The sequence below is a fragment of the Hemicordylus capensis genome, chromosome 2 (genome assembly GCF_027244095.1).
Source record: "Hemicordylus capensis ecotype Gifberg chromosome 2, rHemCap1.1.pri, whole genome shotgun sequence".
Classification (NCBI taxonomy): Eukaryota; Metazoa; Chordata; class Lepidosauria; order Squamata; family Cordylidae; genus Hemicordylus; species Hemicordylus capensis.
In genome coordinates, this window is record NC_069658.1 from 304,589,450 (window position 1) to 304,617,296 (window position 27,847).

Genomic DNA, 27,847 nt, shown 5'->3' on the forward strand with positions numbered 1-27,847 from the left:
AAAATAACTCCATAACTTTCAAGGAACAGTTCAGCTAATTAGTGCTGGGACATGAACCATCAGAAATCTGAAAACGTTTGAGAAATATACACAAACAACACACAGAAAAGTGTTCAACAATGTTTTCAGCAAGCAAATATCTGCCGGCCCTGCAAAATGAACCCCTTAATTTCACAGGATCATGTAAGAGGGCATGCTCTCACAGGATCATGGGAGATTCCACACACAGATAGATCACAGGGATTTCTTTGGTTCTTTACTACAGAAGCAGGAGCAAACAAGCACAAGTCCCACATCTGATCTTCCCTAGGTAAAATCTTGGAGGGAGAACAAAATCACCTCTGGTCAGGGTCCCAGAAGACAACTCATGACCAAGTAAAAAGCCAGCTAGATGTCAATGATGTATATTTACACAATACAATGGCAATGTGTGTGTTTCAGAAATGTGTCCAAAATATAATTAGTAAATACCTCCACTTCAGAAAGTTTTCTGACCACTTCAATTTTTTCCTGAAGAACCCGCCTCAGGGACTCTTTGGCAGTTGTCTCATAGTTATGTTTGTCATCTTGTAATGCTATAAGTTCCTTTCGTAAACTGTCTTCTGTTTGACTCTACAAGTAGAAATGCAAGATAGCAAAGAGTCAAAGCTCAATTACTTATTTGCTTACAACTGTATTATGTTAATTATATAAGATTTGAATCATAATAAGTTTGCCCAGAGTATACAAAATGCTCACAACATTTTTGTATGTTGACATTGAGATGAAGCAGGCATTTGTTGATGCAGAACCAGAACACCTATTTTTTATTTATTTACAGTATATATTTATTTATTGTGGTCTGAGTCTCCCAGTTAAACTGTACAACTGCGATGAATCACTCCAGTACATACATTAGAATCTGGGCTTTTTGAAGAAGCATGAAATACATCTTGGTAGCATCTTCTGACCAATACATCCTAGAACACAACAGGAACAGCCTGCACCCAAGTACCACACCTCAGTTCCAGGATTAAACTCCAGAAAGCTGTTGTCCAATTTAAATTTTCCCACAGTGTTTCTCATGATGCCTGAATTTTGTCAACCTTTTTTGTCAAAAAATACTTGTTTTCAGTAGCCATGTCAACGTGCAATAAACTGCCATACCTCTCACATACAGGTACTATTTTTTTTCCTCACTTCAAGAAAAGGGTGTTTCAAGCCTTTATGGGTTCCAATGCAAAGCAAAGCACCGATTCTCTCTTAACTGAGGTTAAAAGAACGGAAGCCAGCCTCAGGAGCACATGCTCCCAGTTCTCCCTTCCCAAGTGTGATTACCCACATGCATACTTAACCATCGTACAAGAAACATCAGCATAGACCCTAACCACAGTAAATGCTCATCAGGGATCCAGGTTAAACAAGAGTTAAACTGCGACTCAAGATCCCAATTAAACAGGAACCCTGATTAGTACTAACATTCAGTAAAGTCTGTGTTCACATATCCCTTAATTTTTATCAGGATTGTGGGGGTGAGAGGAGAGAGAAACAATTGACCCCCGTGATAGAAGAGACCTCACGCTCTCGTGGCTGGCTCCCAATCTCTTAAACACCATTACCGAGACAGTATTACAACTGCACCAGTCCATGATTGGTGTGTAATGGTTGCAGCTACCTTTGTCCCTCTGCACTGATAACTTCTTCCCTGCTCCCACTCTGCCTATCGGAGCTCTGGAAACAGGTCTCTAAAAAACCTGGATAAGCCTAGGTCTCACAGCTAAGCCACTAGTTTGAATTGCATCTTGATTCTCTTATTCAGATTGCAGCTGCATTCTGAATTATTAATCATATTAATCATTCATTAATCTGACACCAAGAGTTTTTATTCTTCATGATAATGGAGTCATCTGCACTGGTAGACATATAATAAGAAAGCACTGTATAGACATCCTGAAAAGAAACACCCTTTTCTTTATGTCAAGTTGGATTTCAGGTGTTAATTGTGTTAGTTTCATTTAAGTTTAAATCAGCAGTAAACTATGTATCAGTTTCTGTAACTGGTTATATCTTTGTTAGCTACACTAAAGTAATTGGCTATAGAAGTGGATATAATTGCTCCAACTCCTTTGAAGACTCTCGGATCAACACATGTCCTGAACTTCCCATAAGAAGTCTCAGCTGAGGTTTCCTCCGCTGGTAAAATGGCTTTGCTTTGTAAGCAGTACAGCTCATGTGTAGCTGCTTTGCAGCAAGGAGAGACTGAGGATCCAGAGGACTGGAATTAGGAACCTGGGAAAGTAAAATAACCAGCTGTGCATCCAGAGAAATACTCAACAACCAAACACCTCTGTTTTTTCTGTCATAGTTGAGCCCACCAATTGACTTTTCACCCCCTTAAATCCCAGCACCTTCAAGACTATAAACAGAAGAAGGTTAAAAACACACACACACAGAAATAATAACTTCAGAGTTTAGTATTCCCAACAAGTTTTTATGGTACCTTTATCAAGAGAAATTATCTATATAACTCCTTCATAAGTCTGTTCAACAAAGCTGCATGCTGCAGTAACCTCAAGCAAACTCAAGGTTAGTTGTGGTCACTGCAGCATGCAATTTCACTAAGCAGCTTGTGAAGGAGTTATATGGATAATTTCCCTTGATAAAGATACTATCAAAACATGTTGGGAACGTCAATCTTTGAAGCTATTCTCTCTGTGAGTGACCATACCCATCATCCCAATTGGAGTTTTAACCCAAATGTCCATGCATTTTTCACCCTTCAGTTCTGCCACTCCAGTCCTAGTAAAAAGAAAACAATAGCCTAAATACACTCCAGAAACCTGAATATGTTGAAGTTGGTAAATGAAATACATCTATATATATAATTCTCTTAGACGTACCCGTTGCTAACTCCATGTGTGGCAGCTCTCGCAAGAGTTCACGAGCGGGGGGAGGGGGAGGGGGAGAGGAAAGCGACGGCGGAGAAGATAAGGTGAATGGCCAGACTGGCCGGCCGGCCAGAAGAGAAAGCAGCAGCCAGGTCGGCCAGGGAAAGAAAGTACTTACATTGTGGACAATTTAGATGGATTGTGTGTTCCTCACAACTATACCATCAGTCTAACAAAACAAAATGGGCCTCAATATACTGAAAACTGGAAGTACATTACTATGCTTTCATACAAATCTGTGATGCATTCACTGTGTATAACCTTGGCCTATAGAAGGTGTAGGAGAGAACAATTTAATACAGGGGACCAAGAAGCAAGCCAAGCAGCTGAGACAAGAGCATAATTCATATAGCAAACACAACAGAAGTTTCATTAACTACACTGCTTTCCTAATGATTTCAAAAGCTGTGTTTCCATCAACACTCAGTGTACACCCAGTTCATTTAAACAGGTTCACCAATACACTTTTTGTACAGTGTTAAAAGTAGCACTTTATACATTTTTGCATTGTCACTCTTGACGCCAAACACTACATAGTGTATCTCACTGAGCAAGCTACCTACTTTTGAACATGCTTGTAACTGATTTCCCATAACCTCTAACCTTGATAGTAGTCTATCTTCATCTATCAAAGCCTGTCAGAAAGAAAACCAAAAAAGATTATTATTTTTAGCAAGACTGAGAAAGAAAACCATACAGTGAATATTTCATATGAAAATTCAGTATCAGAAGGAGATTTGCACTACATTCTTGGACTGCTAACTATGCCAGCTTTGTATCAGTTCATAGTAATCTGTAGTTTGAGAAATGAGTGTTTTACATGGTTGGTGAACAAGCTTGAAGTGAAAGCACACAGTACCTGCCAACTTGTATCTGATGCCTCTTGTGTGACAGCAAGCAATCGCTGTAAGGTGGCCAACTTCTGTTCCAACATTTGTTCCCTATGTAAGGCCTCCTGCATCGAAAACATTAAAAAGCCCATGTTAGTTCAAACAGTAGCAATGTAACGTACTCAAATGATTTAATACCTAAAATACACAGTAAAATACACAAACTACATGTCCACAGCAAATGTAAATTTAAGCAAAGTAAAAAGGATATTCATAAGAGATGCAGACATGTTGCCTTCTGTACCTCAAATGCTTGTGCTTAAACCTTTGCTATGATTATCTGGATGCACACATTTAGTGCACCAGTAAGAATTTTCACATGGTGGTAGTGAAAAGGCCAAGTCCCCCTCTCTTCCACCTTGCAGATTGCATCATGAGCAAAGCAAACTCCATGCAGATGCCCAGTTTCTGACACTTCCCACCTCTATGAATGGGTCCCTGCCATCTTGTGTCACAAGGACAACAGCTTGTTTTGTCGGCAGTGGGAGCTCCAGCTTCACATATTTTCCTTTGGATCTAGGTTAAAGTATTTGCACAAGCATCAACAAGCAGTAGGAGAAGAAATCAGTGTTAATAACTTTTCCAGTGTTTTTGCCCTTTATAATAAAAGCTATAGTAATCTTAGTACAACAATGCATACTCTTCCACCACTGCTTAAAGGTATAAGTTATCTTTTGTACACAAAAACACTGATATAAACTTTAAGACTTCAACATCAGCAAACAGAAAAAAGAAAGATGCTAAACAGGCTCTGAATGTCTCAGACAGATGCGGACTGGAACTGAGTACTAGGGATGTGCACGAATCTATTTTTTCAATTTGATTTGTGCTTGAATCGAATTGATTTTGTGTCCGAATTTATCCCCGCAAATCACTCCAGATTAGATTTGGATTTGCTTTGATTAAATTTGGACTACTTATAAAGGTCCTAGGGGCACCAAATGTGGGTGATGGGTAGGTCTCCATGGGTGCCACCTACCACCCAAATCTCAAGGCAGTGGGACGTTTGATTGATTTTAAATTATTTTTCTTTTAGTTTTTACTGATCTTGTATATTACCACCATAGGAAATAATAATGGAAGTCACCCTATCCTAATCCTAACATGGAGCCCCAGATTTAATTTTATTTAAAAAGCTAAGCTCTAGCCCTTGTAGAAGTGGAGTTATGGAGCAAAATGTGCAGTCACTATTTTTCAAGTGTTTGGATTCTTTGGTGTATAATAACTTTTCATCATAATGAATCCCTATGAGGATTCATTGCACACCTTCATTTCTTCTGTTCATTTTGAGTGTCATTGGACAGTGCCAAATGTCAACTGCCGTGTGTCAACTACACACACACACACACACAAACCCTTTGAAGGATTTAGATTCTTTCGTGTCTTCATTACACACTTTCATTTCTTCTGTTCATTTTGACCCCACTGCTTTGTGGGTGGGGTGTGGAATTAATGGCATCCCATGTGCCAACTACCCACAACCCGCAAGCCACTGGGTACTCAGTTTATATTTTAGGAATGTTTGAGGTGTAAGAATACAAACACTTGAAAAATAGTGACTACACATTTTGCTCCATTACTCCACTTCTACAAGGGCTAGAACTTAGCATTTTATTTTATTTTTAATGAGCTTGGAATCTGGGGGAAACAACAGGAGGAATCCGAATCTCAAAGCGATTCGAATCAAATCTGACACAATTCTATTTGGACCCGAATCTAGCCAATGGACCACAGGGGCGATTTGTTCTGTCCCCAAATCGCCTGAATCAACTAGATTTGGATACAAATAGATTTGTACCTGAATCAATTCACACATCCCTACTGAGTACCCTACTATTAAGACTTTCTGAAGCATCTACATCTAATCATTGCTAGAGAAAGGATACTGGGCCTCCTGTGACAGGAGACTGGGTCACAAATGGTTTAGGAAATTCTTACCAATCTGTGGGAATTGTGGAACTTAATGAGAATATGAGTTATTTGTTCTGTGAGAAACTTCTTTCAAATACCATTGCTAAAGACAAGACCTTCTTTCAAGGTCTTGACTGGACTTCTTTAATAGGCAGCCTTGAATTATTACAACACGTAGGGCTGTTTTACACACTGTGAAGTATTGATTTCAGGATTCAACCTGGCATACAATCAACCGGAAGTCACAGCTAATCCCTACTCCCTGATTAGCATTCCTTTACAATACACATGCAGCCATGTTAATCACATTCACACCTTGTATCTTTAGGTGTGTCAAGCTTCTTACATGTATACCTAAAAATATAGTTTAAAAGTTGAAAGATGCTTCATATATGATAAAAGCTGCTGGGAGAGGGATGCTGGCTTTGGGGACTGAGAGGGTCATTAATGCATTGCAGAGGGTATGGTACCATCCTGCTAAAAAATGGCAGTTCACCCTCTGCTGAAGAAACCTTCTTTTGACCTCACTATGATGTAAAATTACTGGCCAACTTGCCATTTGGCAGGCAGAGGGCTCAAGTGTGTAGTAGCAGCCTTGACCTATTTCAATTTAACTTCTGACCTGGTTTCACGACTAACAGCTTTAGTGAGTGACCTTTGCCTGGAACTGGAAAGAAGAGTACATCACCCAGGAGCATTTGATACCATCAGCCTTGGTGTCCTTCTGAGTTACTTGGCTGGGATGGAGCTGGGATACACTATTTTGCAGTGCCTTCAGTCAGGGGCATAGAGAGGGGGCCCGTGTTCACCCCTCTCTCCAGCAGCCCCTCAGAGTGAGAGAGATAATGAAGAAAATAGGAAGGGGTAGAGCTGGGAGGCCCTCAGGAACTGGAGGCCCCGATTTCTTTTGAACCCATCCACTCAATTATAGCTACACTCCTGGCTCCAGTCGTTCCTGGAGGGCAGGTTCCGGAAGGTGGTGCCGGGGGTCTGCTGTTCGGTACCTTGGCCTTTGACCTATGCTATTTAAGATCTATATGAAGCAACCAGGGGAGATTTTCTGGGGCCTTGGCATTGGGTGCCATCAATATGTACACAACACTCAAGTCTATACATCTGAACCCAGTGCTAGAAGTGGACACAAACTGCCATTAAATCTGGAGAAGACAGATTCTTCTGATCAGGAAATCTATTAACTCACTGATACGACGTTAGCCTGCTCTGGATGAAGTTGCACTCCCCTTGAACAAATAGGTACATAGTTTAGGAGTACTCCTCCTCCTGGATGCCCCTTGCCACCCACTCAGGTGGCAGCTGGGCCCCAGAGCACTTTTGCCCAGTTTGACTGGTGCCTCAACTGTTCCAGCTTCCATTTCAGGTGGTTCTGACCATGGTTTCCTATGCCTCTGAATTGCTACAATGCACTCTGTGCAGGGCTGCCCTTAAAAACATTTCAGAAAGTTCAGTTGGTACAAAATGCAGCTGCTAAGGTTTTGATGGTGCTAGATTATACAATCTTGTTTTGCCTTAGTTATGTCTGTTTCCACGTGCAATTCAAGGTGCTGGTGATTACCTTTAAAGCTCCAAATGGCTTGGAACTGGAGTACCCTAAGGACCACTTCACCCAACATGTGTCTGCCCACTCTCTAAGATCTTTTAGGAAGGCTCTCATGTGTTCCATCATTGTCCGAGGTTTGGCTGGCTGTGACAAGAAAGACGCCTTACCTGTGGTAGTCCCCATTAGGTGAGGGTACCATGCTACATGAGGCGGGGTCAGCTTCCTCCCTGCCAAGGTTTTTACACAAGCTGAGGACTTGTTAAAGATTTATTTTGGCAAGCCTTTGCTGATCTCCTTCTATTGTGTTCCCCCCCCCCCCATTATTTGGGGGCTTTAATGCCCTTTGTATCTTCTTGTTTTTAAATTGCTCCTGTTTGATGGTTCTTTTTAATTTGCTTGTTGTAAGCTGCCTTGAGTCGCTTCTTGTGGAAAGGCAGTATATACATTTTTAAAATAAACAAATATAAAGATACCAACATATAAAGATAACAAATATAAAGAAAAATTATTGATGCCTCTGGCCCACAACCTTCTACTTTGACTAGCACAGGTTCCCTTTCCTAGTTATGAAATATAAGTGATCTCTGTAACTGGAAATACCATGCATCTATCTTAGAACCTCATATATGCAAAGCTTGTATGCTGGCCACTTATGAATGTTAGAAACCATCTCATGGTAAGCTTTTCATAAATTTTAATAACGCAAAAATCTTCAGAGGTCACTCTGTTACAATAAACACAAGCAACACAGGTGTCAAAGTTCAAGGGAGATGAAAAGCAACATCCGCTTCCCACCAAAAGATTCAAAGTTATATTAACCAGCAGCCACTAGATGGCATACTTGACCCTTTCCCTTTTTAATAAATGTTAATGAATAAAAATTTGACCATATCCTTAATCAGCAGAAAGTATAACTCCCCCCAAACAGTCAGTCAAATAATTCTGTATCAAACAACACTACAACCAGATGCTTGCAAGCTTCCATTGGCAGCCCCCGGAAGTCAAAATTAGAACTGCTGGAAATTTCCTGGCGTAACTGAAACAGTCTTCTCCATAGACCATTCAGAAGGAGATGGAGCAGAGAAAAAACAAAGGGGGTGGTGGCACACAGAACTACAGGGACTTTTAAATGCACTTAATTCTGTTCTTTATGGATACATGTATTCTGGAACTTTCTGTAAAACTGAAATAAGATAAACAAGAAAAATTCCAGTGTGTGTTTGTGTGGTCTTAGATTAGAAATCTGCTTCCCACAATTTCAAACATTATAACAAGTTAGATTTAGCTGGGTGGCAGAGCAGGGAAGTCACTTGCCTAGGGAGAATTCCTGCTGGTATGTTTCCCAAACCTATATCGGGCAGCAGTGATATAGAAAGATGCTGAAAGGCATAATCTCATACTGCACAGGAAATGGCAATGGTAAACCCCTCCTGTATTCTACCAAAGAAAACCACAGGGCTCTGTGGTCGCTAGGAGTTGACACCAACTCAATGGCACAACTTTACTTACTTTACTGGAAAACAACAACACATATATGATGCCACAGCCTACCAAGCCTACATATCTACCACAACAAAGTTTTTAACTTGTTGTGCATAAGGTTAATAAATCAAATTTATCCACTAAAGCACAAGAAGTATTTATCTACTTTAACTGAAATCAAGATTACCTGGAGATACTGTGAAAGCTGAAACAGTTCCTGAGAGTACATACTGGGAGTGTTAGCAGCAACCTATGAAATTAGAAAACACCACTATCAAACCACATTACGACAGCCTTTCCATTGTTTTGATTTAGCAACAATCTTCACAAAAGGCTAAACCTTTGCTAAACTGCAATGTTATGGCTCAGATTTGCTTAACTTACTGAAGCAAAGGTTTATGAACTGCATAGTTCTCTTTAAGACACTAGCAGAGTACCACACAAATTGAGGCTTCACATGAACATCAGCATCCCAGATAGAACTTTATTTGAAGGCACATGGAAAGACAGGAGAAGCAGCAAATGAACTTTCCTCATTTCAGTTCTGAGTAATCATACATATGAGCAACTCAAACACTTTTACCAGCAAATCTTCAATTACAAATTCTAAAGCCACCAGAAGGGATTTGGACATTTCATTACAAGACTGGTGGTGATATTTGCAGGAATGAAACTTAACAGAGGCGTAACCAGGGTGGGGCAGGCAGGGCATGTGCCCTAGGCGCCAGTTACAGGGGGCGCCAAGTGCCTGCCATGCCCCACCCCAACCCCAACCACCACAGTTGATTTTTTGAAAATCCCCCCCCCGCTGCCATCTTCTGAGTCGGGGGACAGGGCACGTGTCCCCCAGGAGCCTCCCTGAGCAATGACTTTCCCATTAGTTTCAGGGAGCGTTTGCTGCCTGAAAGCGTCTATCCCGCTTTCTCTCCTCCAGTTATCTGAAAGATGGGTGTCAGATATTGGGGGGGTGGGGGCGCAATTTCAGTGCTTGCCCTAGGCGCTGTTTTCCCTAGATACGCCTCTGAAACTTAATCATTTCCAGCAATACTGCAAAGCAGTGACACTATAGTTAGAATTGAACCATCTCCCACCATGTGCCTATATCAAGTTTTATTTTGTATTCATTCTTGGCAGAACCCCTTTCCTTTGAATCTTATGCAATCCTATCAGTAGCCTTCACCATGAATATCTGATCATTTCTATCTCTTACTAGGTGAAGCAGAATAGCAGCAGGAAGAACAAGGAGAAGGCCATTCCTTTAGGATCCTGGTTTAAAGAAAGCTTGAACTGATTTTTAATTGCTGCATTAGTGCTCTGTAAGAAAGCAAAGTTCTCCAACCATCATGTGCAACTGGTAAACATCTACTGAAGCCTATGTAAGTGACATTTTGACTTTTCAATCTATGATGTTTCCAAGTTTTTAGTCTGTTTCAATTTGTGACGCTTACAGTATGAACCTCAACAGACCATCAAGATATGTATTTCATCCTGCAGTCAATATGATCTCTTGTATTAAGAGCATGCAAGTTGGCTACTCTAACTCCCCTAACTGCATCATCATTGTAAGCTTGCCAACCCTCTAAAATTGGTCCTTTGAAGAAGTTCATGTTATGCTCAGTTCCACACAGTTCAACATTCCTTAAAATCGACTGAGATTCTTTCAATCAGGACCCATGACACACACTTAAAGCTTAAAAAAAAAAAGGTTTAAAAACACGCACAGACAAAATTATTAAAGATACAACAGGCCAGTTCTGGTCCTTTCAGCCAGCTGATGGCATGATCTCCTTTGGCCTGTACTCTCCTCTTTTTCTTTTTCTTTTTCTTCAAGGCACACCCATCTTACAGGCACTAAGAAGGTATGGGAGAGGCTGCTGTGCATAATATATTTTGTTTTTGCCACAGCTTGCAATGGGCTAAGAATTATGCACACAGATAATCATTGCTCTGATCTATGACAAGGTCAAATTCTCTTCTCCCCACCACTAGTTTCTGAGACTTCATGATGGATTGCTCATGTGCTGAAGCCTTTCTTCACGGCCAGAAGTAATAGGAATTTGGCTTTTAAATGACAAGAGGAGGAAGTGCTAACTCTGATTCTCAAGACACTGCTTTCTCAAATCAATTATCCTGTCCTTGAACAGAAATATGCTATATACACCCAACTTATTCCACGTAATTCTTAGTATTAACTACACTTTTAAACTTTCAGATAGGATGATAGGTGGCAATGGAAATGTACTCATGAAAAAATCTTCTTCCTTGTGGCATTCAAACACTTTGACTCTCATCTTAGTGTTATTCTGACATCTCAAACACAGAAATGTTCTTACCTTATCAACAGGACTTGGTAATGGAGCATGGATGACACTATAGAAGAAAAACACCACTGTTTAAATAAAGTTCTTCCATCTATCAGATACCAAAATAGCAGAAAATTACATTTTTTAACAAAGCTGCTTGTACTCAGGTTTTGACAGTAACGATTGTACATTACATTTAAAGTGTCCAAACATAACTGAATAAAAGGTTTTCAGCTAACAAACAAACAATCAAAAACCCAGTTCTGATATGCAATACTACCATTCAATAGCCATACAGGCTAGACTTTAACGGATTTCTCAAAAGAGATTAGTTCTCATGCTCTATAGCAAAATGGACTATTACAGAATAAAAATAGCCACAGCTCTGTCATATTCAAGCTGTCATATGAAATAAATGGGCTAGCCCCGATATCGAGGAACTCTTTAGCGTGGGAATCCTACTGGACAATAGAAAAACTATTTTAAAGTTACACTTACTCTGACCGTAGCCTAGCTTCCATACCATCTGGGAGAAATAATTTTATAGTGGAGACAATGCATCCATGGGTGACTGGAAAGAACAACAATACTGTAAATTCTAAGTAATTGGTTAAAAGTAATTTATCCAACATGGAAAATAATTTAAAGTGTTCAATACAATGAAGTGTAGGAAAATTGACATACAAAGAACAAAGCAGTCAGATGCACAAACAAGGAAAGCAGAGGAAGATGGGGGTGGGAGGATCCCCTAATGTTTGAACTGTCTTTACCAAATAGTTTGACAAGAAAATAGTAGCTAGTCATAAAAATATGTCAGAGAGACTTAAGTCTTGCGCCAGTTCCCACTTTGTGCCATAGATCCACAGCTCTGAAATGTCCAGACAGTATGCATGAAGCTTTTTTCAAAAAGCTGTTTGTGACCATGTAAGAAATTAATTTTCAGACAAAACAGAGACCATATGTCATGACCATAACACTCAGTAAATCAACTTTTTCAAAACGTACAGAAAGATGGGTCAATTTAGACCAGAGCTAAACAACTTCAGCCCTCCTAAAACTGTTGGACTACAACTCCCAGCATCCCTGGCTACTGGCCAACAAGGGGTACTCAACCCGATGTTTCCCTCATAATGGCAAGGGGAGGGGCTCAGGAAGATTTGCAGGGGAGAATTGGTAGGCAGGGAGTGGCTAAATACTTTTCAACTCTGCCAATTATTCACTCCAATTGCCTCCCATGGGCAGTTTTTTCACTTCCCATTCTGAAGCTGGAAAAACAACTTGGAGCAGAGTCGCAGGTGAGAATCTGTGGGTGGGGAAGGGTTAAGCACCCTTTCCTCCCATCTGCCAATCCCCTCCCTTTGTCACTTGCATTCTTGCTGTCTCAGTAAGAGGAAGATTGGAACTATACTATTGCTGAAGTGACATCTGGTTTGGCCCTTGTAGTCACAGAATCATAGAACTGAAGGGGGCCTTATAGGCCATCTAATCCAACCACCTCCTCGATATAGGAGCTCCAGTGCTAGTCTCTGCTTGGACCTACAGCAAGAGAGCGCCCCTCCCCTAAAAAAATTGGTTCCACTATCACACTGCTCTTACTGCAAAGAGGTTTATCCTAAGGTTCAACTGAAACCTAGCCTCCTGCCCATTCGATCCTGTTTGACTAAGGGGCAGCATAGAACACATCTTTTCCATCTTCTATGTGACAGCCCTTCAGGCATTTGATGAGTTCTATCATGACCACCCCTGGTCTCCTCTTCTCCAGACAAAATCTGTCTCGTTCCTTGAACCTTGTCTCACAACACTTGTTTTCCAGACACCTAAGCATCTTCATTGCCCTCCTTTCCACCTGTTCCAATTTGTCTATCTTCTTAAAATGTGGCACACAGAATTTGACAGAGTACTCCAGATAAAGTATAACTAGTGTGGCATAAAGTAGAACTATAACTAGGAAACTATGTTTCTATTAAACACAGCCTAAGATTGCATGAGTCTCTTTTGTGGCTGTATCACACTGCTGACTCATGTTGCGCTTGTGATCAACTGCACTCCCGAGATCTTTTTAACATGCATTATTGCCAAGCCAAGTATTCCCCGCCCTGCCCCCCATACTATACCTTTGCATTTGGGTGTTCCCCAAGTGTATAACTTAGTGTTTGTTCCTGTTAAAATTCATTTTGTTAGTTGCAGCCCAGTTTTCCATTCTATCAAGGTCATTTTGAATTTTATTCCTGTGCAAAACTTGTTAATTCAAATGCTGTAGACAATCCACAACCATGAAGTCAAATTATGGTACAAAATAATTCAGTCATTCTGAAATACTGGCTTTTTCCTTCTGGATTTTAAAACTGTGAAACAGACGTTTCCCAAATTCACAATAATTTGCATTGCAATTCAAAAGGCAGAGACATTAATAAATTTTGAATTCCCATAATAGCTAGTTTCAATGGTACTTCTAATCATACAAAAGGGATAGAAGCACTCTTATATACTGAAACAAGTTTTCAACATTATTCTCATATTTTACTGAATTTTAATCTTGATATTAACCATATGAAACAACAAGCTGAAGACATTTTATCTGGTCCTAATAAAGGTGTTCCCCTACTGTCGTTTTTTAAAAAGTAAGTCCAGTTTCACTTCTATGGCTCCTCCTTTAGTTCTCCTGCACTGAAAGCAAACTATGACTACAAAGACAGTTACCCAGAGGAGAGCTGGTCTTGTGGTAGCAAGCATGACTTGCCCCTTAGCTAAGCAGGGTCCACCCTGGTTGCATATGAATGGGAGACTACATGTGTGAGCACTGTAAGATATTCCCCTCAGGGGATGGAGCTGCTCTGGGAAGAGCAGAAGGTTTCAAGTTCCTTCTCTGGCTTCTCCAAGATAGGGCTGGGAGACATTCTTGCCTGAAACCTTGAGAAGCCACTGTGAAGACAATACTAAGCTAGATAGACCAAATGGTTGAACTCAGTATATTGCAGCTTCCTATGTTCCTACCCATGCCTTAGTCACGTCATGTCACAGCTGGATTACTGTGAAGTGCTCTACGTGGGGGCGGGTGCCCTTGAAGAATATTCAGAAACTGCAGCTAGTGCAAAATGCAGCAGCTAGGATTTTATTTGGATTTGTCTGCTAGGGCCACATTACACACATTCTGAAAGAGATGCATTGGCTACCAATTTTTTTCTGGGTTCAATTCAAGGTGTTGGTTTTGACCTTTAAAGCCCTTAAGGGTTTGGGCCCTGGATATCTGACAGACCACCTGCTCCCAAAGGTTTATGTCCATCTGACAAGATCAGAGGGGGCTCTGCTCCACGTGCTGACGATGAGGGAGGCTTGGCTGTCGAGCACACAAGACGAGGCCTTCTCAGTCATTGGCCCCAGGCTTTGGAATGTTCTCCTGGCTGGCATCTGCTCCTCAGTTTCCATTACAGCTTTTAGAAAAAAAGTAAAACGTGGCTCTTTACCCGGGCTTTTATATGAGAACTGTTGTCAGGGGTTTTTTTGCTTCTCTGTGTTTTTTGTTTTACTGTTTTATTTTATATATGTTTTTAAGCATTTTAAATAGTGCTGAATTATTTTTGTATTTAAATTTAATATTTGTACTTTTAATTGTGCATAGTTGTTAATTATATTGTAAACCACTTTGGGGTTATTTTAATGAATATTGTTTAAATTCAACAATAAAATAAATAAAATTAAGACATTAATAATTTAGTTAAAACATGTATATCCCACCTTTCTAAAGTCAGGACTCCCCTTGCACAGGGATCCTTGAGTCAATTCTGTGCTCTAAATCCTCTGAAGACAGGATCTTGCTCTTAAAATCACTTAAGAGCTAATTATGTTACTGGAAGAATCTTGAAATGGAAAACAGGCTGATTGGCTTGGCTTGTTCAATGGTGATCACTAATTTCACATGGAAATAAATTTTGAAATATGTTTAAGCCAGCTAAAGTCAAAACCTAATCTGTATCTTATTCATTTTTATTTTATTTTTTACATTTATATCCTGCTCTTCCTCCAAGGTCAGTGCAGTGTACATGGTTATTTTTATCCTCACAACAATCCTGTGAGGTAGGTTAGGCTGAGAGATACATGACTGGCCAGAGTCACCCAGTGAGTTTCATGACTGAATGAGGATTCGAACTCAGATCTTCCCAGTCCTAGTCCAACATTCTAACCACTACACTATTTTGGCTCTCTTCCAGGATGGCCAGATATTTTTTTTTTAAGAAACAAAAGAAAGTGAGTTATTTCCAATGTGGTATAACGGCTAGACCACTGGGTTCCATTTAAAGGATGCTAGGTGACCATGGGCAAGTTGTACATCCTCATCCTAATTTCTTGTGGCTGCTATGAAGCTGGATTATCACTCTGATCTTCTCAGAGAAAGGCTGGGATATAAATGTAACAAATAGGTAAAGGTAAGGTAAAGTGTGTCGTTGAGTCGGTGTCGACTCCTGGAGCCTACAGAGCCCTGTAGTTGCCTTTGGTAGAATACAGGAAGGATTTACCATTGTCTCATCCTGCGCAGTATGAGATGATGCCTTTCAGCATCTTCCTATATTGCTGCTGCCCGATATAGATGTTTCCTGTAGTCTGGGAAACATACCAGCGGGGATTCATACCAAGCAGCAAATACAATATTTCACAGCAGTTTTATTGCACACAATTCTGACTCACCCTCTAACATGACACACTAATTTCTAGGTAAACAAATCAGAAAGGATTTGGGAGAAAGGTGCTTTATCTAATAATAGTTATGTATACAAAAAAAGTAGTAGATTTTCATTTACTTTCAACCACTGATCCATTTCATAACCAGGGCTACCTATGGAAATAGCTACACTTCCATTTAAAAGTAAAAATAAAAAATAGGAAATATTGCATATCCAGAAGACTGCTTTGCTTTAAAGTATTTTTTTTTAAATGGAAGACTTATGCATACACAGCCCACTTCAGAATTATATATACTTTTCAGACTTCTGTAATGTTTTTGCACCCATCTGGAGGTAAAAGAATTATCTAATGGCTGAAAAAAGCCATCGCAAGAACAAGCAACATGCAAAGAAGCATATGGCAGGGAAAGCAACAGCAAAGTCCACACAGTATAGTAAATACAGACAATGACTAATCATCAGCAACATAATGAAGCTTAGTAAAGCTGGGTCCATTTTGTAGAAAAAGAAAAGCTGTCTTATAACTGAAGGCAGATTTTAGGGAGCTCAACTGGCAGCAAATCATTTTTGTCTAATGTCACTGCATTACCAAATAACCAGGCTGAAGGAACCAGTATTCAAACTTTAGCACAGACAGAGTTTAGTAAACTCTACTATAAAAGCGGGTCTTGTGGTAGCAAGAATGGATTGTTCCCTTGCTCAGCAGGGTCCACCCTGGTTTGCATTTGAATGGGAGGCTACATGTGACAGCAACATAAGATATTCCCGTTAGGAGATGGGGCCGTTCTGGGAAGAGAATCTGCATGCTTGCAAGTTCCTTCCTGGCATCTCCAAGACAGGGTTGAGAGAGAGTCCCACCTGTAACTTTGGGGAAGCCGCTGCCAGTCTGTGTAGACAATACTGAGCTAGATGGACCAATGGTCTGACTCGATAAAAGGCAGATTCCTTTGTTCCTATCCTTACAGGTACATTACCATCTGAACAAATACAAGATGGGTCACAAGGGGAGAATGTTATAATCACTGTTTGGACACAGAAAAATGCACCTGCCTGGTTTCATGAAGAAATCAGTTAAGATATTCTGTAATGACAGCTTTTAATCATTTTTTTCCTTTGACGCTTTCTTTATAACAGGAATATTCCCAAGGATCTAAATTTAAAATAGAAATAGAAGAAAAATGATTCGTACCCTTACCTTTCCGCGTGTTCTCCGTCACATCTACACCAAACTGGATGATATCACCAGAAAGAATCTCACATGGCGGGCTTTCCTCAGAACCTCTGCTCAATCTCTGACTATTTATAAAGGTACCATTACTACTCTTAGTGTCTTGAAGATAGAACTGTAAGGGGGGAAAGAACATAATACTTTAAGTAATCTGCAATGAAAAGGTTATAATGAAACAAGATTTTGGCTTCCATAACACTAAAAATGGTACCTACGCCATCAACGTTCAAACAAACAAATCTTGCACATAATCCCACTACAGTCAGAAAACATCTTAAAGTGTGAAAAGAATGTACATAATGCTTTTTTTTTTAAAAAAAAAAAACCTGCTATTTTGTAAGCACTAGCCTCAAGGTTGTTACAGTTCAAACGGTATTAAAAGAGGAGCAGGAAGACAACCAAGGGGGATAAATTAAAGACAAGGGAGAGAGGAAAGAGTGGGTGGGGGTGAAATAAATTTGAGCATACACATTCACGTTTTAAAGATCCGTTTTGGTTGGGGGTGAGAACTAATGGGTTAAGCCATAGGCTTCATGGAAAAAATGAATACTGAAAGCCTCGAGAGATGGCACCAAATAGAAATTCCAGGAGGGGCTTCCTGGAACAAGGGACAGCAAGAGAGAATGCACAAGATTTTAAGAGGATGGAAGATCCTTGGTTAGCTGATGGTGGTAGAGTTGAAGGAGTGACTTATATGCAGGGATATATTAAAAATTAAGAATGGAAATATATGTTGGGGCAAGGTCATGGGGACTGGGTAAAGCAGAGAATAGGAAGCCAGTGCAGAGGTTTAAGAAGAACGTTGCATGGCCTGACAAATGAGGGAGGTCCATTGAGAGCAGAGTTCTGGACAGGGATGCGAGGATAAAGACTGACACACCAATATTTTACTAGCATTTTATCACATTAATATGCAATATGGAAAAAAGAGCAAATGGGAAAAGGAACAAAATTAAGAAACTACCACTGATGCCAAGCGGGATCATCTTCAATAAACTGGTTTCTAAGCATAACACAACTTCAAAAGAGTTAATTGGATTGGATGAGGAGAGAAGACATATTATTCAAAGCTGTCATAGCAAGAAATTCCTTGATTTTGCCCCTCCCCATGAGAGCACAGAATTGTTTCCTCCCACACCAAAAGGTATAAATACATTGTTTGGATGGCTGGTTTGTACAAGAGTAAATGCTTTTTAGTACTTTTTAAATGTTTTGGGGCTTTTTTTACAAATAAGTAAACACAAAGCATTAAACAAGTGAAACAAGCAACTTTTTATCTGATTGTACAAGAGACATGGGCTGCAACTGTGCACTTAATTACACACATGCACTCACCTAAATATAAAAGCAATGGTATTTTGGACCACATACCTGAGAACCATGGCTGCAAATCCTATGCCTATACAACAGAAGAACACTGTTCTTTTTAAAAGATTATAGGTTTAGCTTTCTAGTATTTAAATGGGTTTTGTCTGCTGTGTAATTATGTTTCTAGGAGTCTTACAAGCATTACACTAGCTTGGCATGTGACCATTACAAACACATGCTTAAATGCCACTCCTCATGCCTCTCCATCCGTGTATTTCTAGCTGCTGTATCTTCTGTTTCAGTGGTGGTGTGCCTAACACACATTAATTTCCAGAACTTGCTCTCCTGCCATGGTACGAAATTAGCTATGCCATCAGACACAAGATGGGAAGTAGTACAGATCCAACAGACCTATACACAGTAGTACCAACTTAACAAACAGGAAATTGTAACTCTGAGTATTTAAAATATACTTCCTTTCATTAGGCAAGAGTAGAATAGCTCAGGAGAGCAGCTACTAGAACTGACTCATAATGCCTTTCTAGTTTGTATCAATCGGCAGCATCCTATTTCTAACAATAATACAGCTGAATGTTTTATATAGTTTTAGAACAGTTATATATTTAGATTCTACTGCTTCTTGTGAAGGCTATGCCAGTTTCGCTCAACTACTCAAAACATTTTCAATTCAACAAGGAATTAGTTTACCCTGCTCTTTATCCAGACTTTCACACTGATTCAAGCCTTCAAAGCCAAGTACTCTGAACATTGGGCTATCAGGGTTTATTAGTGGCACAGCTGAGCCTACTTTTCTTCACCATACTTGTAGCATATGAGTTGAAAAGGTTAAACTTCTCATGATTTTGCCTTTTTAACAGACATACCATGACCAAAGTGCTATAGACAGATAACATTTAAGTCAATTTATGTAGCAATATATGAAGAAACATACAAGCACTCCTTCAATATATACTGCAGAACTGTATTCATGAAGCTATCTTCTAAAATTATCCAAACCAAATATGCCACCAAATTTCATTTAGTAGAGACTGCAGGAAAAGACACTGCTGGTTAGTGTGTGTGTGTGTGTGTGTGTGTGTGTGTGTGTATGTGTGTGTGTGTGTACACACACACACCCCTTGTTTTTTGCCTTCAGCTCCACAGCTCACAACAGTTATCCAGTATCCTGTCTCTAGGTTGCATGGTAAGATATCCAATTCCAAGAACAAGGATGTGCACGGAACCGGCTGGCCCGGTTTCGTTTAGTAAAGGTTCCCCCTCACCCCACCAGCCTCGGTATCACCACCACAGCCCATCAGCCACTCTTTTCAGCCTGTTTGGGCCTCCGTATGTTTGCGCAGCGGCCATGTTGCCCGCTGCCACGCATGCATAAATGGCCTCTGTGAGGCCTGGCATGGCCCAGGGCCTCATGGCAGCCATTTGCACATGCACGGCGGCCATTCGGGTTCGGACGGAACAGGGAGTGGTTTGGTTCTACCCCGGAACCGTCAAACTGAACCAGTTCGACATAGAACTGGAGCCATCCCCGAACTGTTCGCACATTCCTATCCAAGAATGGCTCCAGAGCAGGGCATGGGTGAGCAAGCACCATCTCCATCCCAACAAATGGTTTATCACCCCTCCCACCTACCCCCATTTCTGTTTCAGAAATCTAATATGTGGGACACAGTTTGCCTATCCATGAATGCACTTTGCCCCTTCTGTGGCCGCCCCTAATTTTTTCTTCTTCTGGTGCTTCCATTGTCTAGTTCACTCTCTACACCGCTTCAGTAGTTAGAACCTTCCTCAAATAGCCATTTCTGTCTTAGGCTTCTGCCTTCTAAACCAATCATTACCTCAGGGTCCTGCTTAGCCACTGCTTAAACTCTGAATCAGTTCACCCTACAACCAATCCAGAAATAAGATACAAATACTGAGATGTATACACTCTTTACATACTTTATAATCCACACATAACTGTACATGCACACAACTGCATTATGTTGCACGTGTGCGCATTTGCCCTGCTACCTGCATAGTATTTATGATATTTGAGATAATAAATTTTCAGTATTGACTTATTCTATGCCAGAATGCCTATTATGAATGGTTCCATCACTTTCTAGGTCACTGAAAGCTAATTGTGTCTAACAGGACCAGCAGCTTCCTAAAAGTCATGTACTTTAAATTTTTCATCCTGTCCCAAAAATGTCCAGTTGAAATGGCTAAATGTAAAAGACAATTTCTCTCTCCTTCTAGAGAGCTCATAACAAAATAATATACGTACTCTGTTGCTCTTCTTCGAAAGCAGGAAGGACATATGCTGGCCTTGGTGGGTTTGGATGAATGCCAGGTTAGTAACAACTAGAATATCAGTCCTTCATAACTTGCAGAGCAGGGGGTTGACCTGGCATGCACCACTGAGATCCAGCTGGATGAAGCAGGTAGTCTAATTCTGGTTCAGCTGTCTCTAGCCAAGATACTCGATTTCGTTTTAGAATTTATTAAATCGCTTTTCACGTCTCAAGGCACTATACATAATAAAGGTTACATGCTAAATAATTGTAAACCGCTTAGAGAGCTCCGGCTATAGAGCGGTATATAAATGTAAGTGCTATTGCTATTGCTACCCAGAAAAAAAGAAAAGAAAATCCACAATACACACACACACACACACACACACACACACACACACACAGATAAGTAAATATCCAATATGGAACAGAACCATTTAAGAGAGCTGGGATTGGAAAAGCAGAGCTGTGATAGTCAACTGGAAGACCATCGTCTTCTACTTAGTTACCATAATGTTCTGTGGGATTCAGTCACAGATGATAAGGACTACCCTGTCAATCCTAGAAGTAGTGCAAAAAGTAGAACTAGCCATGAAAGGAAACCTGGTTTCCTCTACTCTGTGTCAGTCTCAAGCCCACAGCAATGGAAGCAAGACCAGCCAGGCAAACTGAAGGGAAGGCAGGACCAACCCAAGGAGCTCTAGGACTAACCAGAGGTTTGCAAGCATACCTCACTGACTTGCTACAGTTGGGAAGGGCAAGTCCCACCTAGGAGAGGGAGTTACAAGGGAGTGGGCAGGCAGAGATGGTATTCAGAACCAGAAGACAGCAAACTGAGTGGCCCATCTCTGAGCAAGCTGGGGTTGAAGGAAATAGGCCTGGATCACAAACCACACTGTGGAATCTAACAGGTAGGAGGAGAGCTTCCTGTTAGCACAGATGGGGTCATGCTGTAACTTGCCTAGAACTCCTCATGCTAGTGGACATCTACAGCTAAATCTACAGATATATCAGTGGTACACCAGCTGGTAACCTCTAGGCTTGACTACTGTGATGCGTGCTACATGGGGTTGACTTTGGATGTAGTTCGGAAACTTCAGTTAGTTCAGAATGCGGCAGCCAGATTGGTCTCTGGGGCAACCCGGAGAGACCACATCATGCCTGTTTTGAAACAGTTGCACTGGCTGCCGATATGTTTCCGGGCAAAATACGAAGTGCTGGTTATTTTTAAAGTGCTTGTTAATTTGAAGCCCTGAGCAGCTTAGGCCCAGGTTACCTCAGAGAGCACCTTCTTCTGCTTGATCCCCACCGCACGTTAAGGTCATCTGAAGAGGTCTGTCTCTAGTTACCACCAGTGAGTCTGGTGGCAACTCAGAGGCGGGCCTTCTCTGTAGCTGCTCCTGGGCTGTGGAATGCACTCCCTGCAGAAATCCACAATTTGAATTCTTTATTGGCCTTCAGGAGAGCCCTTAAAACCTATCTGTTTGGCCTGGCCTTCCAAAGTTTTTAAACAGTTGTAAATGGTTTTAATATTGTAACCTGGTTTTTCAGGGTTTTTAAATTGTTTTGTTTAATTGTTGTTTTATGACATTTTAATTGTTAATGTTTTACGCCGTTTTATAATTTCTGTTTTAATTGTTAACTGATTTTAATGGTTTTGTATTAATTGTAAACCGCCCTGAGCACTTCTGGGTGGTATAAATACAGAACAAATAAATAAATATCATACAGTTTGCTGTTAAAGTACAGAACTACTATTACTGTGTTATGTGTGTGCTTTTTAAGACATGGGGATGACCTATTCTGCCTCATACAATGTGGAGGTGTCCCTTGGGAGGAGGGACCTCAGAGACTGTGTCAGGGCATCTGGCTACATAGCTTACCAAGGAGCTGAATAGAACACACTGGCCCAGTTCAGACGCAATGTGAAATCATGATTTAGCATGATGGCCTTGAATCTTGGACTCGAGTACTCCCCTGCTCCAAATCAGACACAAATGGAGGACATTTTCCACTTCTGTTTCTGATTTAGAGCAAGTCAGGATTTCCCATAATATTAGAACGAGTAAATTTTTGCTTGTTCTAACAACAGTTTGAGAAGAAGCCAAGGATATGAAATTGGTCTCAGTTGGGTTGAGACCCCAGAAATAAGCTAGATTCTATTTTCACATTACCTTGGCAAATACAGCTCTGGCAGCATGTGTTTGCTGAAAGAGTTGTGTGTATTTCATGAGTCGTGACACAAAGCAGAGTAAGTATCATGACTCATGAAAGTAATTTCCTATACTTTATTTTTCCATGGGGGAAAATTCTACTTCTAAACATCCACTGACATCCACTGTACATGTGCAATAGTGCGGGTTCCAGACTACTGGTGCGCTGTCACTTGAGCAGAGGAAGGAGTGATTATTGGTGATCTCCCTTTCCCTCTGAAGCCTACCATGCATCATCAAACTATGTACTTGAGGGTTGCATGATCCTCAGAGACATCTCAGGTACATTTTGTGGTGAGAGTGGGCTTCAGAGGAAAGCGAAGCCTAGAGAAAATTGCCCCCTTCCCCATTCAAATGTCAGCACAATGATGTCTGTCATTGTTTCATAAAATTTATTAACAAAGAACGGATGTGAATACAGTATTAGACAAGTTCGGCAATTTCAAAGTTGTGATTAATGTTTTTCAGATGATTATTGCTAGGAAGCATTTGAGACAGTACATGTATGTTTTATTGATTTACCAAGTGGCCCAATAAAAATAATTTCTTTCCACATAATTTCCACCCAAATATTTCAGTTCAATCAAGTACTTGAACCTGCAAACATTTTAAGAAACAAAAATTTCACTCTATAAATAGGTCAAACATGCCAAATTAGATCACAATATATTTAAAGCATCAGGAAATTTGCATAGTAGAGTTCTCTGAGGAAAATTAATGCAAATGTTATGGAAATGAGGGGGAAAATTGCATAGGAAATATATGGAAATTTCCAGGAAAACCCACATCAACTTACAAAGATATATCGGAAAGTGTGTGGGCAAAAAGGATATGCAATTTGATTCACACCGAATTGGGGGCAATTGGCAGATTTGACCGCAAATCAAATCGCTCCTTAAATGAAGGGGCTGATTCGAGGTCAACTCAAATCAGCCCCAATTCAACACAAATCAATTTGCATTATTCAAACGGTCTTCTTGGCAGGCTTCCCCCCCTTGCTGGTTGGTTTTCTGGCACTTGCTTCCGATTGGTGTGAGATCTCCTTGCTTCTTGATTGGCTTGTTGTCATTCAACAAAAAGTGTTGGCATGGGCAACTGTGCCCACATTGGCTGGGGCGAGGGAGAAGGAATACTTTTGGAGGGCATTTCAAAATGTATCCAAAGGGACTGGGAGACGGAGAGAGTCTTTATAGTGTGCCTCTCTTGAAGAAGACACTTCAGGAGAGGAGGAAGCAATCAAGGAAGGTCTGATCTTATGGTTTTCTTTTCTCAGCAATGAATATCATATGCTGTGCTATTGCTTGCTCTATCTGGTTTTGCTGGATCTCAGATGGAAAAAGACAGAACTTGGGTTCCTGCCTGCCTTCCTTACTTGAGCTGTGGGTTGGTCTATTTGTGAGATGCTGTTGTGGCAAAAAAAACAGACAGTGGCAGCTCAGTTCTATGTGTTTGTGCAAAATATTTCTTGGTGACTGCTGTGATGAGCTCCTTGTCTGGCCTTGATGAATTTGTGCCTCACTCACTGCTCTGGTCTGCTCTGCAATTTACATTGCAAGGTATACTCAGTCAAAATGTGGCTGTAGATGTTCTGGTTGAGCTTATGGCCATGTTTGCTGGCTGCTAAGGGTGCTGCTGTGCTGTGGAAGCTGTTGGAGGTAAGGATGGAGTCAGTTTTGGGTTTGTGGTGGACAGCTTGTTGAAAGTGTCGACTCAATGGGCGGCAGCTGTGAAAAAGGCCAATTTCATGCTAGGGATCATTAGGAAGGGGATTGAAAATAAAACTGCTAATATTATAATGCCCTTATAGAACATAAGAACATAAGAACAGCCCTGCTGGATCAGGCCCAAGGCCCATCTAGTCCAGCATCCTGTTTCGCACAGTGGCCCACCAGATGCCGCTGGAAGCCACAGACAGGAGTTGAGGGCGTGCCCTCTCTCCTGCCATTACTCCCCTGCAACTGGTACGCAGAGGCACCCTGCCCTTGATGCTGGAGGTGGCCCACAGCCCTCCGACTAGTAGCCATTGATAGACCTCTCCTCCATGAAGTCATCCAAACCCCTCTTAAAGCCATCCAGGTTGTTGGCTGTCACCATGTCCTGTGGCAGAGAGTTACACAAGTGGATCACGCATTGTGTGAAAAAGTACTTCCGTTTGTTGGTCCTAGACCTCCTAGCAATCAATTTCATGGAGTGACCCCTGGTTCTAGTGTTGTGCGAGAGGGAAAAGAATTTTTCTCTCTCCACTTTCTCCACACCATGCATGATTTTATAGACCTCTATCATGTCTCCCCGCAGTCGTCTTTTTTTCTAAACTAAAAAGCCCCAGGTGTTGTAGTCTTGCCTCATAAGAAAGGTGCTCTAGGCCCCTGATCATCTTGGTTGCCCTCTTCTGTACCTTCTCCAGTTCAACAATGTCCTTTTTAAGATGTGACCAGAACTGTACGCAGTACTCCAAGTGTGGTCGCACCATAGTTTTGTATAAAGGCATTATAATGTTAGCCGTTTTATTTTCAATCCCCTTTCTAATGATCCCTAGCATGGAATTTGCCTTTTTCACAGCTGCCGCACATTGAGTCGACACTTTCAACGAGCTGTCCACCACAACCCCAATACAAAACTATGGTATGGCCACACCTGGACTACTACATACAATTCTGGTCACCACATCTTAAAAAGGACATTGTAGAACTGGAAAAGGTGCAGAAGAGGGCAACCAGCGTGTTGTAGTGGTTAGAGTGCTGGACTAGGAATGGGGAGACCCGAGTTTAAATCCCCATTCAGCCATGAAACTAGCTGGGTGATTCTGGGCCAGTCCCTTCTCTCTCAGCCTAACCTACTTCACAGGGTTGTTGTGGGGAAAAACTTTATGTAGTACACCACTCTGGGCTCCTTGGAGGAAAAGCAGGATATAAAATGTAAAATAAATAAAATATAGATAAAAATAAAACCAAGATGATCAGAGGCCTAGACTACCTTTCTTATGAAGCAAGGCTACAACACCTGGAGCTATTTAGTTTAGAAAAAAGACAACTGAAGGGAGACATGATAGAGGTCTATAAAATTATGCATGGTGTGGACAAAGTGGATAGAGAGAAATTCTTCTCCCTCATCCATAACACTAGAACTAGGGGTCATCCCATGAAACTGATTGCCAGGAAATCTAGGAACAACAAACGGAAGTACTTTTTCACACAATGCATAATCAACTTGTGGAATTCTCTGCCACAAGATGTGGTAACAGCCAACAACCTGGATGGCTTTAAGAGGGGTTTGGATAACTTCATGGAGGAGAGGTTTATCATCAGCTACTAGTCAGAGGGCTATAGGCCACCTCCATCCTCAAAGGCAGGATGCCTCTGAGTACCAGTTGCAGAAGAGAGGGCATGCCCTCAACTCCTGCCTGTGGTTTCCAGCTGGACTAGATGAGCCTTGGGCCTGAACCAGCAGGGCTGTTCTTATGTTCTAACTTATGCCAATGATGTTTCTGTAAAGCAGGTCAGTGGTTTTTATTATTATTATTATTATTATTATTATTAGCCATCTTAGGACTGTGTATTTGGCAAAATATGTTCTGGGTTGGGTGGGACTTGTGTTCTGCTTCTGCTCAGCAGTGTTTTTCAAGGCAGGGATTCAAAATTTGTGCACTGCACGCTGCTTGTTTTGCCCACAGGGGATAATGGGGAACTCAAATCACCCCACTGTTCCCCATGGGTAGGTTCTAGGGACACCCAAGCGAGTTGGGTGCTACCTACCACCCAACCCACAAAAGAAATGGGCAAGCAGGTGATTTAAAATGTTTTTTAAAAAAACCCAAACTCCCATAGGATCCTATGGGGTTTGAGCAGGGGGAACTTAAGTTTTGTTTTTTTAATTGAGGGCTTGCCTGTTTCTTTTGTGGGTTGGATGGTAGGTAGCACCCATCATACCCTACCACCCCAGCCACTTTGGTGTCCTTAGGATCTACTCATGGTGAACAATGGGGTGATTTGAGTTCCCTATTATTTCCTAAAGATGAGTCACAATTTTTTTGGTAAATTTTCCATTTGATTCATCAAACTGGCCAGCAATGGCCGGCTGGTTTGACGAATTGATTCAAATTTTTGTCATTTGATTTGAGGTAGAATCAAATTACAAAAAGCAATTTGTGAGCACCTCTAGTGAGCAAAGCCTAGAGAAATCACCACAGGAATTTCAGCATTGTGGAGACAGGGCTTCAGTCATGCTCTGCTATATGATTAGCAAAAGCAAAATGAACACAAAGCAAATGTATACAAACTGTTCAATTTGTATAATTTACACTAACAGAATTTACCTTTGCATTGTACATAATTTTTTTTGTTTTTAAAACACATAATACAATTACCTTAATGATAGTCAGAATCATTAAATAGGTGTGCTAATAATGATGATAATAACAACAAGACTTTCTACCTTCAAAATCATTTCTCCTTCTCCAAATGTTAGCTGACCCACAATAGGTCTCATTTTTATATGTTTCCTGGAAACTGAAGTTTTTCTCAGTTTGAGGGAAATTGCATACTCTATTGTGAAAAAAGTCAAAAGCTGGTAATAGACTTTCACTCTGGAAAAACATGTTAGTTCTGCCCAGGATTTTCATATGCTAGTGCTAAGTGAAAGTGGAAGCTTCTAGTTCTATATGATTCAGGCACACTCATGCAGCTAGAGTTTAATGTTTCAGCTGGGGAAGAGGCCAACAGAATGGCAGTGGAACTTTCCCTCTCTTAATATTGGGCAATTGACTAAACTGTGATTTTCAAAAAGTATGAGGGTTGTATGACCTTGCGCCACAGAAAGAAAATCAATCATACTTTAAAATCTTCTAAGGTTACCAAGAAACCAATTAAATATTTGGAGATTAATTTAACGAAGAATAATAAAGACTTGTTTAAAAACAATTACCTGCAAACTTGGAAACTTATCTTGGCAGATTTGGACAGGTGGAAAAAGTTAAATCTCTCGTGGTTAGGAACATAGGAAACTGCCATGTACTGAGTCAGACCATTGGTCTATCTAGCTCAGTATTGTCTTCACAG

The 27,847-nt window shown here is 40.8% G+C and overlaps 1 protein-coding gene across 30 annotated transcripts in view; it reads right to left on the minus strand.

Moving 5' to 3' along the window:
* SLMAP (sarcolemma associated protein) overlaps positions 1 to 27,847 on the minus strand; it is a 159,841-nt gene that overhangs the window by 63,873 nt on the left and 68,121 nt on the right. For 18 of the 30 annotated variants that reach the window (XM_053292447.1, XM_053292437.1, XM_053292436.1 and 15 more), the window contains 7 exons: positions 16,946 to 17,093; positions 11,570 to 11,660; positions 11,102 to 11,138; positions 8,956 to 9,018; positions 3,787 to 3,882; positions 3,491 to 3,562; positions 472 to 612 (listed from right to left, as the gene is read on the minus strand). In XM_053292447.1, the coding sequence (XP_053148422.1) occupies positions 472 to 612; positions 3,491 to 3,562; positions 3,787 to 3,882; positions 8,956 to 9,018; positions 11,102 to 11,138; positions 11,570 to 11,660; positions 16,946 to 17,093 (648 nt within the window). Of the gene's footprint in view, positions 1 to 471; positions 613 to 3,490; positions 3,563 to 3,786; positions 3,883 to 8,955; positions 9,019 to 11,101; positions 11,139 to 11,569; positions 11,661 to 14,806; positions 14,978 to 16,939; positions 17,094 to 27,847 lie in introns of those variants that run through there. The other 12 variants (XM_053292461.1, XM_053292450.1, XM_053292462.1 and 9 more) reach the window with 3 other exon arrangements.